Genomic DNA, 13,378 nt, shown 5'->3' with positions numbered 1-13,378 from the left:
TCGTCTAATAAACTAAACAAAGACATGTCATCATCGGCATACAGAAAACGGGAAACTCAATTCTACACACACGTGCAGAATGTACCTGCTGTGATGACGACTTCCTAGTTTACAATGTGATGTTGCTCATTTCTAACCATGGAAGGGAAAAGCATATCGCCATAGCAGAGCCTACAAGTTGGTTTGCGTTACAAAATGACATAGTGAGTTCCCTCCCCACGGTTACCTCTACGTAGTAAATGTCCTTTATATCTAGCCACTTGATCTCCCACAGTGCAGAATGGGTATGTTTATTAGCACTGTGGTATGGCAGTGTATTATGCATGGATTTACGGAGGGGCTAGCACAATCCAATTACCGTGACTGGGTGAAATGGAAAATATGGGCCTAATTTCATTAATATTCTATCACTGAGTATTTACTGCGACACAGAGTTAACTCAAGTATTCCTTACACATTTCTTAAATGTCCTCCAGTCGGCACAAACGCTTCATTAACCTTTGTCATTTTTAACCTCTTTGGCCTCATAATTTAGACACATGTGCGCACGCACACACACACACGCACACACACACACACACACACACACACACACACACACACACACACACACTCACACACTCACACACACACTGTAGGCGCACAGGCAGACACACACGCAGATACAGTATGTGCAAAACACACACACACACACACACACACACACACACACACACTAAGAGAGAGAGAAAGAGATAGATAGTAATTCTAAGCATGCCTCCATCTCTCTCTCCCTCCCAGTGCCCCACAGAGAAAGTTTAGGAATTAACCCAATGTCATAGATTAAATGTGGATTTCAAACATGGCCCTGATAAAGAAAGTTTCAGGGTCGACGTGGTTCCTTGGGATTCTGTGTCTCAGAGACGCCATGACTCATGAAGAGAATAACTTAATTGAGATGCATACAAATTGTTTGAGTTGCCTCAAGTATAGTTTTCATGGTTTAGCCACGAAACTGCATCGAAATGATAGTAAATTGATTCAAAATGTGTTCATTCTACCGATTGATTCAAAATGTGTTCGTTCTGCTAACTGCAACCTAACCGTCTCTGTCACTTCTGCAGATGTTGCCATTTCCTTGCAGTTTTATGTAGTGTCAAATACTGCTCAGGGATAATTCATAACAAAGGGCTTTTGTACATATTCTATCATCCAGTGTGAGTTTCAAACTGTATAATGCTCAGTGTTATGCATTATGTCACCTTATGAACAGGAATAGAACAGTCAGTAACTCTATTCCTCTAGGAGTCATTGTCACATTTGTCCAACGTTTGTCCCTCATTTTGTTTTTCCACAACCGAACGTGGATCTAATCCCCAACACAAGTCCCGTGAAGCTTACAGAATCCGCAAAAACCAGTTACCACACTGTGTCACATGTCGAGTTCCATATTCCAACATATTGAAATGGGTGAAAGTGCCAGGAAATCCCCTTGAACAATAACTGCATCTGCCTACATATGAACGTGGCCGAATTCACCCAATTGCTATAGTGTTGTTAACGCAACAATGTTAGCGGAGGCAAGGTTGGCTTTGAGGATGGGGAGGGTTGTTGAAATCACATCTAACTGGCCAGCTACGACACAACATGAGAATAAGAAAACACAGGCCATAAAGCTCATCAATGGCTTGTAAAATGGCCAAAATGGCCCAATTAGCTACTAATTAAACTCCAAATTAAAACTCCAAATGGGTGCCTTATAAGGGTTCCCCATACTAAACTGTCACCGTGTTGTTTTCAGGGGACTGTCTTAAGTGTTAATTGGGAGTCAAGACACTGTGGGGTGCGTTTGATTGGTCTGGTCAGCATGTAGCTCACGTCCTGTACATGGCGCCCTGCCTCGTGTGATGGATGGAGGTGTTGTTTGGGGGTCTGCCCACTATGGCTGCCATTAACACGCATACAGTCATTTGACAAATGACTCGCTGGCTCCACAACTCAGCCCAGAGACGTTTCTCGACTCTACTTTTCTAATACTAATAAGCGTATTGAGCCTTGAGCTTGAAGCGCTGATGCCCAAAGCCACCCCCCTATAGATGATGAAGGGTATGAGGGGAGGATGATGATGATGATAGAAACCCAGGAGGATTCGTCAAACCAGGAGGACGAAATCCATCTCCCATAATTGACACATACTTGATCACCGCCAGACCATGTTCGAGCGCGTTGGTTTGAAGGTTGTCTGTCACCCTGACTGTGATAGTCAGAGTTAGCAGGGTACCACAGCTTTGCGGTCGCCTCACATCAGGTGTCATTAATTCCAATTTGCTTGCGTAATGTGATTTGTGGCTGGGCTGTGTAAAGTGTGAACTCCCCGGAAGCTGAGAAGATGAGCAGCCCCATAGACTTCGGCACAGCCCCTTTCATAACATCTTGATTGAGGGGCTCTGGGGGGTTGTGTGGCGCTGCGATCGAGGACACTCCTGGGGCAGATCTTATACTCAGGATCTAGTCAGTCCATGGCTCTACCACACACACACACACACACACAGACACAGACACACACACACACACACACACACACACACACACACACACACAAACACATCCTCCCAAAACACTCCCTGCCGCTCTTCCACGCTTCCACACCCTGCTAATGATAAGGGGCTTTTGTAACTGTTCAGGTCCACTGATTCAATTATATTTGCGGCTGATTATATCTTTTGATATATATTTTTTTCAAACTTGGCACAATCACAAAAATTGTGGACCTCTAAGAAAAGAACAAAGCTCTCGGGAAATTACAGCTTTCAAGGCCTGACTGAACAGAGAAAGAGAGGAGAATGGAAGGAGGAAAAACACTACCGAAATCAGAGGCTGTGTGTGTGTGTGTGTGTGTGTGTGTGTGTGTGTGTGTGTGTGTGTGTGTGTGCGCGCGCGTGTGTCAGAGAATGGCTGTCCTATGATTATGATAACATCTAGCAGAGCATAACACAAATTATTAATTGAGATGTTGCACGATTAGGCGATAACTGTGAGACAAGTTTAAAAGGGGCTAATTTAGAGTCCCACATGAGCTACATTGATAGCTATACACAGACTAGCTGGTAAAACATGTTCAGTCAACTATTCAACCCTCAGGCTGTCCATCATAGTTGCATAACACATTTTGGTTATGTTGATATACTTTGACTTTTGACCACAGAAGAGTACTCACATCAAACCTAATTTCCGTTGTGTCATTGTGTGGGATTCCATGATTATTTTACGGTTTTTTTTGTACGAACTATATCTCTCTATGTACATTCTAACGGTGCTCTTCCACTACTGATTCACATAAGCACCATTCACACCCAATAACCCAGGTATGACCCGGGTTCTTCTTGAGACCCGTTCACACCGAAGGTTTGACCCAGGTCGGTACAATTCACACAGAATACTGTCTGTACTACCCAGGTCAATGGACTGTGACGAGTCGTCACACCGTTAGCAAGGAATACAATGCGGTTATTTTCTCAGCAGCGATTTACCCGGGTATTGTACTAGCTGCCGAGGTGGGTCGAAAAATTGGCGGGTAGACCCATTCACACCACAACTTGACCCAGGAACTGTATTACCTGGGAATTACTCAGGTCGGTGCTCCAGTGTGAATGGGGTTAAAGCCTTTGAATGCAAAGCCTCCTCCCATGCCTTATCTGTCGGCACCTGTCCTTCCCTCCCTCCAGCACCCCGTGCCCTTCTGTCTGCTCTCATACAGATCATCAGTTCTGTAGAGTAGCTGCTGCATAAAGCAACAGCCAATGGGGGGTCCTAATTAACTCACCTAAATAAAGCTGACCAACCGCTGTGCCCGTTCTCGTCTTCTTAACTCAGATTCCCTGCGATTCAGATCACGCCACTGACCGCGTGTGTCTATCGTGATGGGGATCGCGCCACCGACCGCGTGTGTCTGTTGCGAATTCGGGTCACGCGACTGACCGTTTTTTTTTTTTTTGTGTGTCTTGTTGTCGATTCAGATCATGCTGCTGACGGACCCCGAGGTGGAGAGCAGCTTGCTCATCAGCACGGACGAGGGAGCCACTTACCAGAAGTACCGCCTCAGCTTCTACATCCTGAGCCTGCTCTTCCACCCCGAGCAGGAGGACTGGATACTCGCCTACAGCCACGACCAGAAGGTAGGAGACCGCCGAGGTGGCTTTGTTCTCACAGGCCCCGGGGGGGGGGTGGGGTGGAGGGGATGAAAGAGAGAGGAGGGGGGGTGGGGTGGAGGGGATGAAAGAGAGAGGACGGGACACCGGTTCAGTTCCGAGTTCAGTTCCAAGCACTGGGAGTGAGTGGTGACCGGACTAATGTCTGACTAAGAGGATGACGCACATTCACATTTCGACAGGGAGAGATGGAGGGAGATGGAGGGCGAGAGAGGGTGGAGTAGAGAGAGAGAGGGAGAGAAAGGGAGAGAGAAAGGGGGGGGGGGAGAGAGAGAGAGGGAGAGAAAGGGAGAGAGAAAGGGGGGGGGGAGAGAGAGAGGGAGAGAAAGGGAGAGAGAAAGGGGGGGGGGGAGAGAGAGAGAGGGAGAGAAAGGGAGAGAGAGAGAGAACCTGAATGGCATAATGCAGTTGTCGGACAATTTCTCAAGCTCACGATAGCCTTCAACACGCAGTAAGTGAGTAATTCACACTTGATGGTCAAATGCTAAATCAACTTTATTCTTAACTTACTCAAAAAACGATTTGCAGTATTTGAATAAACACAGCTCTGGTGGCTGACTACAAGGAGGGATTTTTTACAGTGCATTTTTGGACGGCGATTCGATCCTTAAGTCCTTAAGCTCCTCATCTATTACTGTAAATGTAAGCCTTGGATTCCTTCCAATAACTTTATTGATAAAGAAAAAACCTACACAAGCGAGATGGATAAACAGCCATAAGCACCGTAACAAAGGTTAAATGCCGTTTTATACCTTCAGATTGTGAGAGAGGCTAACGCTAGCTAGCACCTTCTTGGGATGAGTCAGAGGTTTTATACGGCTAAATTGCTCAGTGCATCTGTCAAATACGCATCAAATTACACCATCATTCTTCATGATGATATTTCTAGTGTCTGAGTGAACATGTTTTGGAAATAAATAATCATCTAATATATAAGCCACTGTCTGGTTAGGGTAATTATCTATGAGCTAGTGCAGAAAAGAAGGTAATATTAAAAGGATATGTTCCAGAGAGCTTCGGATCTGCAATTTATTGCCATTTTAAGAATGACCATGAGCATTAATTAAATGCTTTCCTTGCAGCGGGGCCATTCAGGGCTAATGTCTCCAATCTGATAAATAATGAAGAGTGGTTCACTTTTTCTCCTGAGGACATCTTTAGAGTATATATATGCAGTATTCTCCCCTCCCCTGTAACAGACACACACACACACACACACACACACACACACACACACACACACACACACACACAAACACACACACAAACACAACCCCCCCCCCACACACACACACACTTTCCTTCTCTCCCTCTGCAGTTCCGCACACACACACACACACACACTTTCCCTCTCTCCCTCTGCAGTTCCACGCACACAAACACACAACCCACCCACACACACACACACACACACACACACACACACACACACACACACACACACTCCCCCTCTCCCTCTGCAGTTCTCACTCCCTCCCCTCACCGCCCCTTCTCTCTCACTCCACTGCTCTTCTCCCAATCGTGTTGCTCCCTGACTCCCTCAGAGCGATTGCTTTGCATTTGCAGATTGAGGGACTTGTGGGGGCTTTCAGAGGGAGTACGTATTTCAGGGTAACAACTCCTCTCTCGCCTCTCTGTGACTTGCCTGACTAAGTGGCTAACTCAGTGTAGGGGGTTAATTAGTCAAAGTGATTTCCTGCCTCGCATCTCTCTGCTTGCATCTGCTTAATGCAGTTCTGTATGGAACCCATATCTCAGTGAACCTGCCATTTTTCTCCCCCAGTCTGACATTGAAGTAATGGAACATTTCTGTGGCTACTGCGAACCAATACAAATACAAGCAACACTGTATATGGTTGGATGTTCCCGTGTTATGGTTTGGCAATGTTGGGAAGTAGTTCCACTACACTCCATTTTGCAGTAGCTTGGCAGCAGTTTAATACAATTGAAATTCTAGTAGTGTTTCCTGTAGTTAACTACTTTAGTAAAAAAAAAAAAAGGGAAAAAAAAGGAAATGTTCAACTATTATTCCAGCCCTTGAACTTCAATTCCCTTCTTCCCTCATTGCCTTCGGTCTCCCCGCTTTGCTTCACATCGCCATTTTGTGTCTCTCCCGGTGATTTCAGTAGCATTTCACTCACACGTCACATGGACTGGTCATGCTTCAGTAACTGACTGTCGTGTGTCGGATAAAGTAGTTGTCGAGAACTACTTTTACAAAGTAGCTTTAGTTCTCGCAACAGTAGCTTTAGTGCAGTTGAATGTCTTTCCTTGTCAAGTAATTGATAATCTAGTCAAATACATTTTCAGAGTCGCTTCCCCCAACACTGTGCTTTGGACTGTTGAGGTCACAATCACGTCGGCGTAGAGTATGAAGTGAATATGTAGGGCTGTACTCCTGGACTGCATCTCATAAGTTATATCAATGTACTTTCATAGTTCCAAGGGTGAAATATTATTATTATATTTGTTATTAAATGGTTAATGATGACCTCAGTATTACTATGTGTGGTAGGAACATCAGATGTGATTTGATTGCAATCTATGAAAGACCTTGTAAAGTCCTTATGTCATGGAAAGTGTGGTCCTACAAGATCATATGCCAGATATTTATCATAGCTAAAACGCTCAATGTTAAGGGCACTGTCGCTTAAATAAGATAGATAAACATTGTTATCTTTTGATCAACAATGATTATATCAGGGGATTCATTGAGCGGGGTCTGTGTGTGGGCGGGGGGGGGGGGGAGCTGAAAGTCAGCTGAAATGGGGGGCCTATTAACAAAGGCCTTGACTTCACCTTTCAGGAAAAAGTAAATAAACAATTAAAACAGAAATTAATGTAAACAAACAACATCGCAATTCACTCGGCTGCTAATACATTTGTGTTTACACAGGATGCTTGGTCGCTCATGTTCAAAATGGAAAAAGTCCATACTACAACATTGAAACAACGTTTCACGGCTCATTACATTGCCAGGAGAGGCTGGTGGAGGTAGAAATCGAAGGACAGGCTCATTGTAATGCATGGAATTTAATCAGGAATGGTATTCAAACGCGTGTGTTTAATGAGCCCATCCTCCAATTTCTGCCTCCACTAGCCTCCCTTGAAACCAACAATTCATTTGGCTTAGTGGAGGGAGCATGTGTTTAGTGAAAAAGAATACCTCAATGCGTTTAACATTCCGAAAGGGTTGTCGCCCCATTGGCTAGACACCGTCAACAAAGTAATCCCAAAAAACAACAAACGCAAAACAAACACACGTTTTTTTTTTTTTTTACCATGAAGTTGTTTCACAGTTACAAATTAGAAACAACAACAACAACAACAACAACAACAACAACAATGCCTCCCAAATAATCCTGAACACAGGAGAGAAGCAATTTCATGGTTGTCGAAGAACGCTCCAATTGTATGGAGGATTTTCTTCTCTACAAGCAAGCATTCCTGTTTTGAATAAATCCACCCTCGAACCATCGCTCAGTAGCGATGTGAGATAGCGATATCTCAGCAACCCCCTGATATGCTGACTAGTGAACAATGCCTGTATTGAGACCACCCACTGTGGTGCGCCCCCCCTGCCAAGATTGCCAAGATCTAGAGCCTTGTTAAGGCAAGGAGCATTTCTCCACCGGCAATGACATTCTCACCCTCACCCCCTCTACAGCTTCATATTTAACCTAAGTCTCGGAGGACTGTTATGTGCAACACAGCTGCAATCACAACGACTGTGTGTGTGTGTGTGCCTGTGTGTGTGTGTGTGTGTGTGTGTGTGTGTGTGTGAGTGAATGAGCGAGTGTGTAAAGCCAAGGACTGTGTGTGTGTGTGTGTGTGTGTGTGTGTGTGTGTGTGTGTGTGTGTGTGTGTGTGTGTGTGTGCGCGCGCGTTTGTGTGTATTTAGCCCACTGGCCAGAGCTGACAAAGAAGTTACAGATTGCACCTTCAACCTAGCAATGTGTGTGGGTTTGGCTAAGAGAAAGATGCATTCTGGGTCTGTTCCCAGTGTCTGCAATGGCAAATAAGTGTTTAACACATTTCTATTCGCCCTCTTGTGCCAATTGGGAAACCAAGCCTACAGGGATGTACAGGAGATACAGTTTGGATTAGTTTTGGCTATGTCTGTGAATGGTTAACCTCTTGTCCAATGTTCTTTATAAAACGGGTTTGGAGAAGTATGTGATCCGATTGGCTAAAACGATGTTAATAATAATAATAATAATAATAATAATAATAATAATAATAATAATAATAATAATAATAATAATAATAATAATCTTTGGCAATCATACAGCTGATGAAGGGGTGCCGGGCAATTAAGTGTTAACATATTCTTGCGCCAACCCGATGGCTTTTATAAACCAAATTTAAAAAAATGGTGTATTGTAAATAGTGTATTGGATTGAACTGTAACCCAATTAAGTATTTTGTTTATGTTTTGTTTTTAAAACTGCAATGAGAATAATGCAGAACAATTAAAAGAAAACACATGTTTATTTTGATATCAGTGTCCTATAAGCCCATATGGGCTGGGAACCATTGAGGTGCAATGACACTCAAATAAATAAAAAACATCATCATTATCATCACCATCAATCATACAGGTATGAAACCGTTAACATGCCTTCTGACTAACGGGCTAATTCTGATTGGCTCTCTCCTCACAGCTTTACAGTTCCATGGAGTTCGGCCGAAGGTGGCAACTTGTCCACGAGAAAGTGGCCCCGAATCGATTCTACTGGTAAGCTTGATTGTGTGCAGAACTGTCATTGTTTCAACTGTTTACGGTCAGGTCTGTTCTAGAAGGAATAGAATAAAAGGAACACAGTAAAAGGAACACAGTAAAAGGAACTGAGTAGAAACACAGCATGCAACTGTGGCCCTTGAGAGCCGAAGCTGTGTTCCCTTATTTTAGCGTGCCAGGCTGTTACCTAGACTACTCCACCATGGCTGCTGAAACACTCTATTGGAGCCTTTAAAGTACCTTATTCAACAGTACCATCCAAGTTCACCCATGAGTATGTACTTGTCAATCAATCAATCAATGAAATATATTTGTATAGCACATACAATGTATTTGTAAACAACTTAACCAATAAATACAATACAAGCTCGACGTCCAACCGTTGACCCTCAAAAGAACAAGGCTCCCCAGTGAGGAGAAACACCTGTCTACCCTGCTGATGATCACCTTCCTCTCCCTGTTCTGTTTCTTGTTATCCCCCCTTGTTCTCCTCCTGTTCCCTGGCTAGCTAGACTCATGTCTACCAGGAAGGAACTGTCAAACACAAACATTTTTAACATACTGTCTGTAACTGGCTTATAGTAGATATTATACTCTTAAAAAATCTTTCAGTCCAAAGAACCTGTCAAAGTGGCAACAAGCTAGTCAGGTAGGAGTGAAGGGAGAGCAGAGGGTTGGGTCTGTCTGCTTGTCTGTCTGTCTCGTAGTCTGTCTGCTTGTCTGTCTGTCTCGTAGTCCGTCTGTCTGTCTGTCATGCCTGAGTGAGATCTATTTAAAGACATGTGAAATGTGCTTGCTCCGACGATGAGGTTATAGAAACAGGATTGGATCATCAAAGATGTGATGAAGGTTTATAGTCCTGAGCCGATTCAATCGAAATGAAAAGACATTCGAAATGAAAAGACGTTTGGTCAAGTGACACAGGTTTTTTGTGAACCAACAGGACTGCACTTGTGTAGCTGTCATAGCAACACATACAAACGTTTCCTCAAATTGAGTAGTTTCATCATGAGGGACTTGTGAAGTATGTGTGATATCTTACATCAGAGTAAGCCCAGACCACATGTCCTTGTATAGATCTCACTCAGGCATGACAGACAGACAGACAGACTGGCGTCAAGAGTGCCAGTTCTTCTGAAACATTCAGTGTTGGCTCATTCATACATGTTCATCGGTGCAACAGCTCCATCTCATGACTAACCCCCATGCTTGTTTTCACCTGTCTGATACACAGCGCTTGACTCTCAAGGGAGACACCCTCAAGGGAGACATCAAATACAGGTTGATTACAGACTTTTTTTTTCTTCAGTTTTTTTGGTTTGTTTACAAATTCAAGTCTTCGGTCTATGAGCATTGCAATAGATAAAGCAAACTAACTGTTCTCTCAGTTTCCCCTCTCACTGCTCCTGGGTACCTGAATAGTTCAACAAATAGTTGAATACTAGTGAGAGGAAGACATTGCGGCGTGAGAGCAAAGTAGGTCAGCCTTTCGCAGAGCTGTGTTTTATCTTGGCGAAATCACCGATACTGCCAATAAGTGTTATAATAAAGACTAGAGGGTGGGCTTTTCTCGACGCTATCTCTTTGTACAGTACGCATCCTTCGCTTGGAAGATATCCCTCTGATTCTGCAGTCTGTTTAATACATATTTCATGCCGTAATGATTATACGCGTGTGTGAGCTCAACGTGTCTCCGGGCATTCCGAGCAAGCAAATCAATGGCTTTTTCTTCTCCTAACGATGTAAGGATACGTCTCCTGCAATCTGTCAAAAAAAGCAAGGGCATTCTGTGAGGTTGCGCCTCGAACGTTGCAGATCACAGGCTACTACACCTGAGGTAGTTTTCCCTTTCACTTAAAAGTGCAATCCGACGCGAACGGCGGGGTTATTACCGGGCCAAGGATGATGTTTACCACGATTGTCAATGCAGGTTGTCATTGTCCGCCGGTAATTGAATTTATCTGGCTTTTTGTAGCGAGCAATCTCTTAGATCAAACGGTTACTGTAGGTCTGGCAGCGGGGCTACGGCTGTCCTTCCCCCTCGGACGGTGATGATGTGTACCTGAAACGCATTTGTCTTCCTCGCAGGTCGAAAATGGGTTTGGACAAAGAACCGGGCTTAATTCACCTGGAAACCAGCATCTCTGAAGGACGTGAGTAATTGAATTCAGAGTTCCCTGTTCAATCTGCTGGTGTCTCTATACTCTACAGTGAGCCTTGTACTAAAGTGGGAGAAGGAAAGGAGGCCATAGGCGATGTGATTGAGGGGTAATACGAGAGGACAGTGGAAATGCCTAGGTATGGGGGACACACAATGACGATTGAGAAAAGTAATGCATATATTACAATGCCTTTAAAAGCAAGTGATTTAGCAATGAGGTGCAGACCTGTATATGGAACTCAGAAGCCATGGTTCTGGGTGTCAATGAAGCACGAGGTCAGTTGTTTTGCAGAACAAATGCTTGTACTTGACTCAATGGTTACCTGCAGAGGGACATACGCAATACACATGTTCATCCCAAATGCTTTAAATTTACGATACAAGAGCAAAACATTTAGTTTAGATCCAGTAGATATCCACATGTAACACGTTGCATACACACACACAGCTCAACATTCCTGCAACACCTTGCACGTGGGTTATACACATTACTCACCCTTAAGGCCTGGGCGACAAAATCACCTGCCGTTAGGAGCACCAGACATCCCCGTGACAGAGCTAGCCTGCCCCCTGCAAAACCATCACTATTGATCATGCACCTGTGGAGAAGGCAGACAACGTCGTTAGCCGGAGCTAACACGTGGGGACAGGGCTTGACTCATGTGGCCGCAATTGAAGGGAAAAGAAAGCAATTGGCCTCTGCTCCTCGCTCCCCCTCCTCACTCCCCCTCCTCACTCCCCCTCCTCCGCGCTCCCACTTTATTGACGCTATTAATGCAAGGAGCTAATAGAAGCGTCGCCCGGGTGAAAGCTGCCCCTCCATAGGCTAATATGATCATTGATTCAATGGCTTTTTCTCCCTGTGTGTGTGTGCGTGTGTCTGTGTGTGTGTGTGTCTGTGTGTGTCTGTGTCTGTGTCTGTGTGTGTGTGTGTGTCTGTGTGTGTGTGTGTGCGTGCGTGCGTGTGTGCAGAAGCACTGTACGTCACCTGCAAGCTGCAGAACTGTACAGAGGCCAACAAGGGCAAACCATTCCCTGGCTACATTGACCCCAATTCCCTGGTGGTGCAAGACGAGTATGTGTTTGTCCAGGTAGGTAATTGCCCGTCGTCGGACCCAGAGAGAACCGAGCCACGCGGAGAAAGAGAGATGCTTGATGAAAATGAAATGATTGGGGGGAAAAAAACTAACTCTCTCTATCAATTATTATATGATGATTATATTAATCAGGGGCCTATTGTGTGGAAATCCACTTTTTTAGAACTGGGAACGATGTGTTGTGCTTCTGGAATGTGTTTGCATCCATTTCATTATCCACAGGTGTCGACGGGTGGGCGGCCAATCTACTATGTGTCAGCCAAGCGAGATGTCTTTACACCCATGAAACTGCCCAAGTACACCTTGCCTAAGGTATAACCCACGCACTGCTCCATAATGAAACAGGCGAACAAACGGTCATATGACATAAATGATGTGGTAAAGCAACACAATGTAATAGCTTACATTAATATGTAGCCTACTATTTCACTATAGTGTACATACTGTGCTTTCCATAAATGAGTGAGTATCAAAGCATGTGTTAACATGTACATGCATTATATCTATATGATTAATAAGCATTTACAAAGAGAAATAAATGAAAGTTATCATGTGTGAGCGAATAAACAACCGAAACTATGGTGAAATCAACAATTCACAGCTAGCTTTGTATCCAGCTGTCCTTTGTTATTTGTGAGTGAATCAAGGCCAAAACCAACTAACAGTGGCTCTGTATTGTTATTCCGAGCAGCCGTGTGTGCTTGTGGCCTCTCCCTCTCCTCCCCATTGACAATTAAACATGTTTTATTCAATCAAGCCCTGGGCGCCCTGTACCCACTCTGCTCTCACAAGGTGTTGCGAGCTCAGTCAGGGGCAGATGAAACTAGCTCAGTCAGGGGCAGAACTGAACAGCATGCAGTCCTTTCTGTTGGCAAATGCCCCGACAAGCTCCAAGTTATTAACTACAGTATCTCTTTTTTGGAATTATGTGTGGGCGAGGATGTGGGTTGATGCTGATTGTTAAACTATGCATCCCAGCAGGGCTGCGATGGCTTCGTCGGTACATCAAAGGCCACACATCTACCGTTGATACAGTACATTCATATTCACCCATTCTTTGATTATGAGTGAAAATTCAAACTATTTAAAATGTCAATTAGTGGATTTAATGTCAGTCAATGAAGGGGTTAGATTGAACTGTATTAATTAAAACTTCTAAAAGCGTGTTATGGGGGGGTTTAGTGATAGGACC

General features: G+C 44.3%; 1 protein-coding gene across 1 annotated transcript in view; it reads left to right on the top strand.

The window, feature by feature from the left end:
• The window catches only part of sorcs1 (sortilin-related VPS10 domain containing receptor 1), a 95,767-nt gene that overhangs the window by 59,365 nt on the left and 23,024 nt on the right, over positions 1-13,378 (top strand). The window contains exons 4-8 of the mRNA XM_083694196.1: positions 3,996-4,154; positions 8,852-8,925; positions 11,017-11,081; positions 12,062-12,180; positions 12,409-12,498. Coding sequence (XP_083550322.1) covers positions 3,996-4,154; positions 8,852-8,925; positions 11,017-11,081; positions 12,062-12,180; positions 12,409-12,498 — 507 coding nt within the window. The remainder of the gene's footprint in view (positions 1-3,995; positions 4,155-8,851; positions 8,926-11,016; positions 11,082-12,061; positions 12,181-12,408; positions 12,499-13,378) is intronic.

Source organism: Argentina silus (assembly GCF_951799395.1).
Source record: "Argentina silus genome assembly, chromosome: 22".
NCBI classification, from domain to species: Eukaryota; Metazoa; Chordata; class Actinopteri; order Argentiniformes; family Argentinidae; genus Argentina; species Argentina silus.
This window is presented reverse-complemented; position numbering and strand designations above follow the sequence as displayed.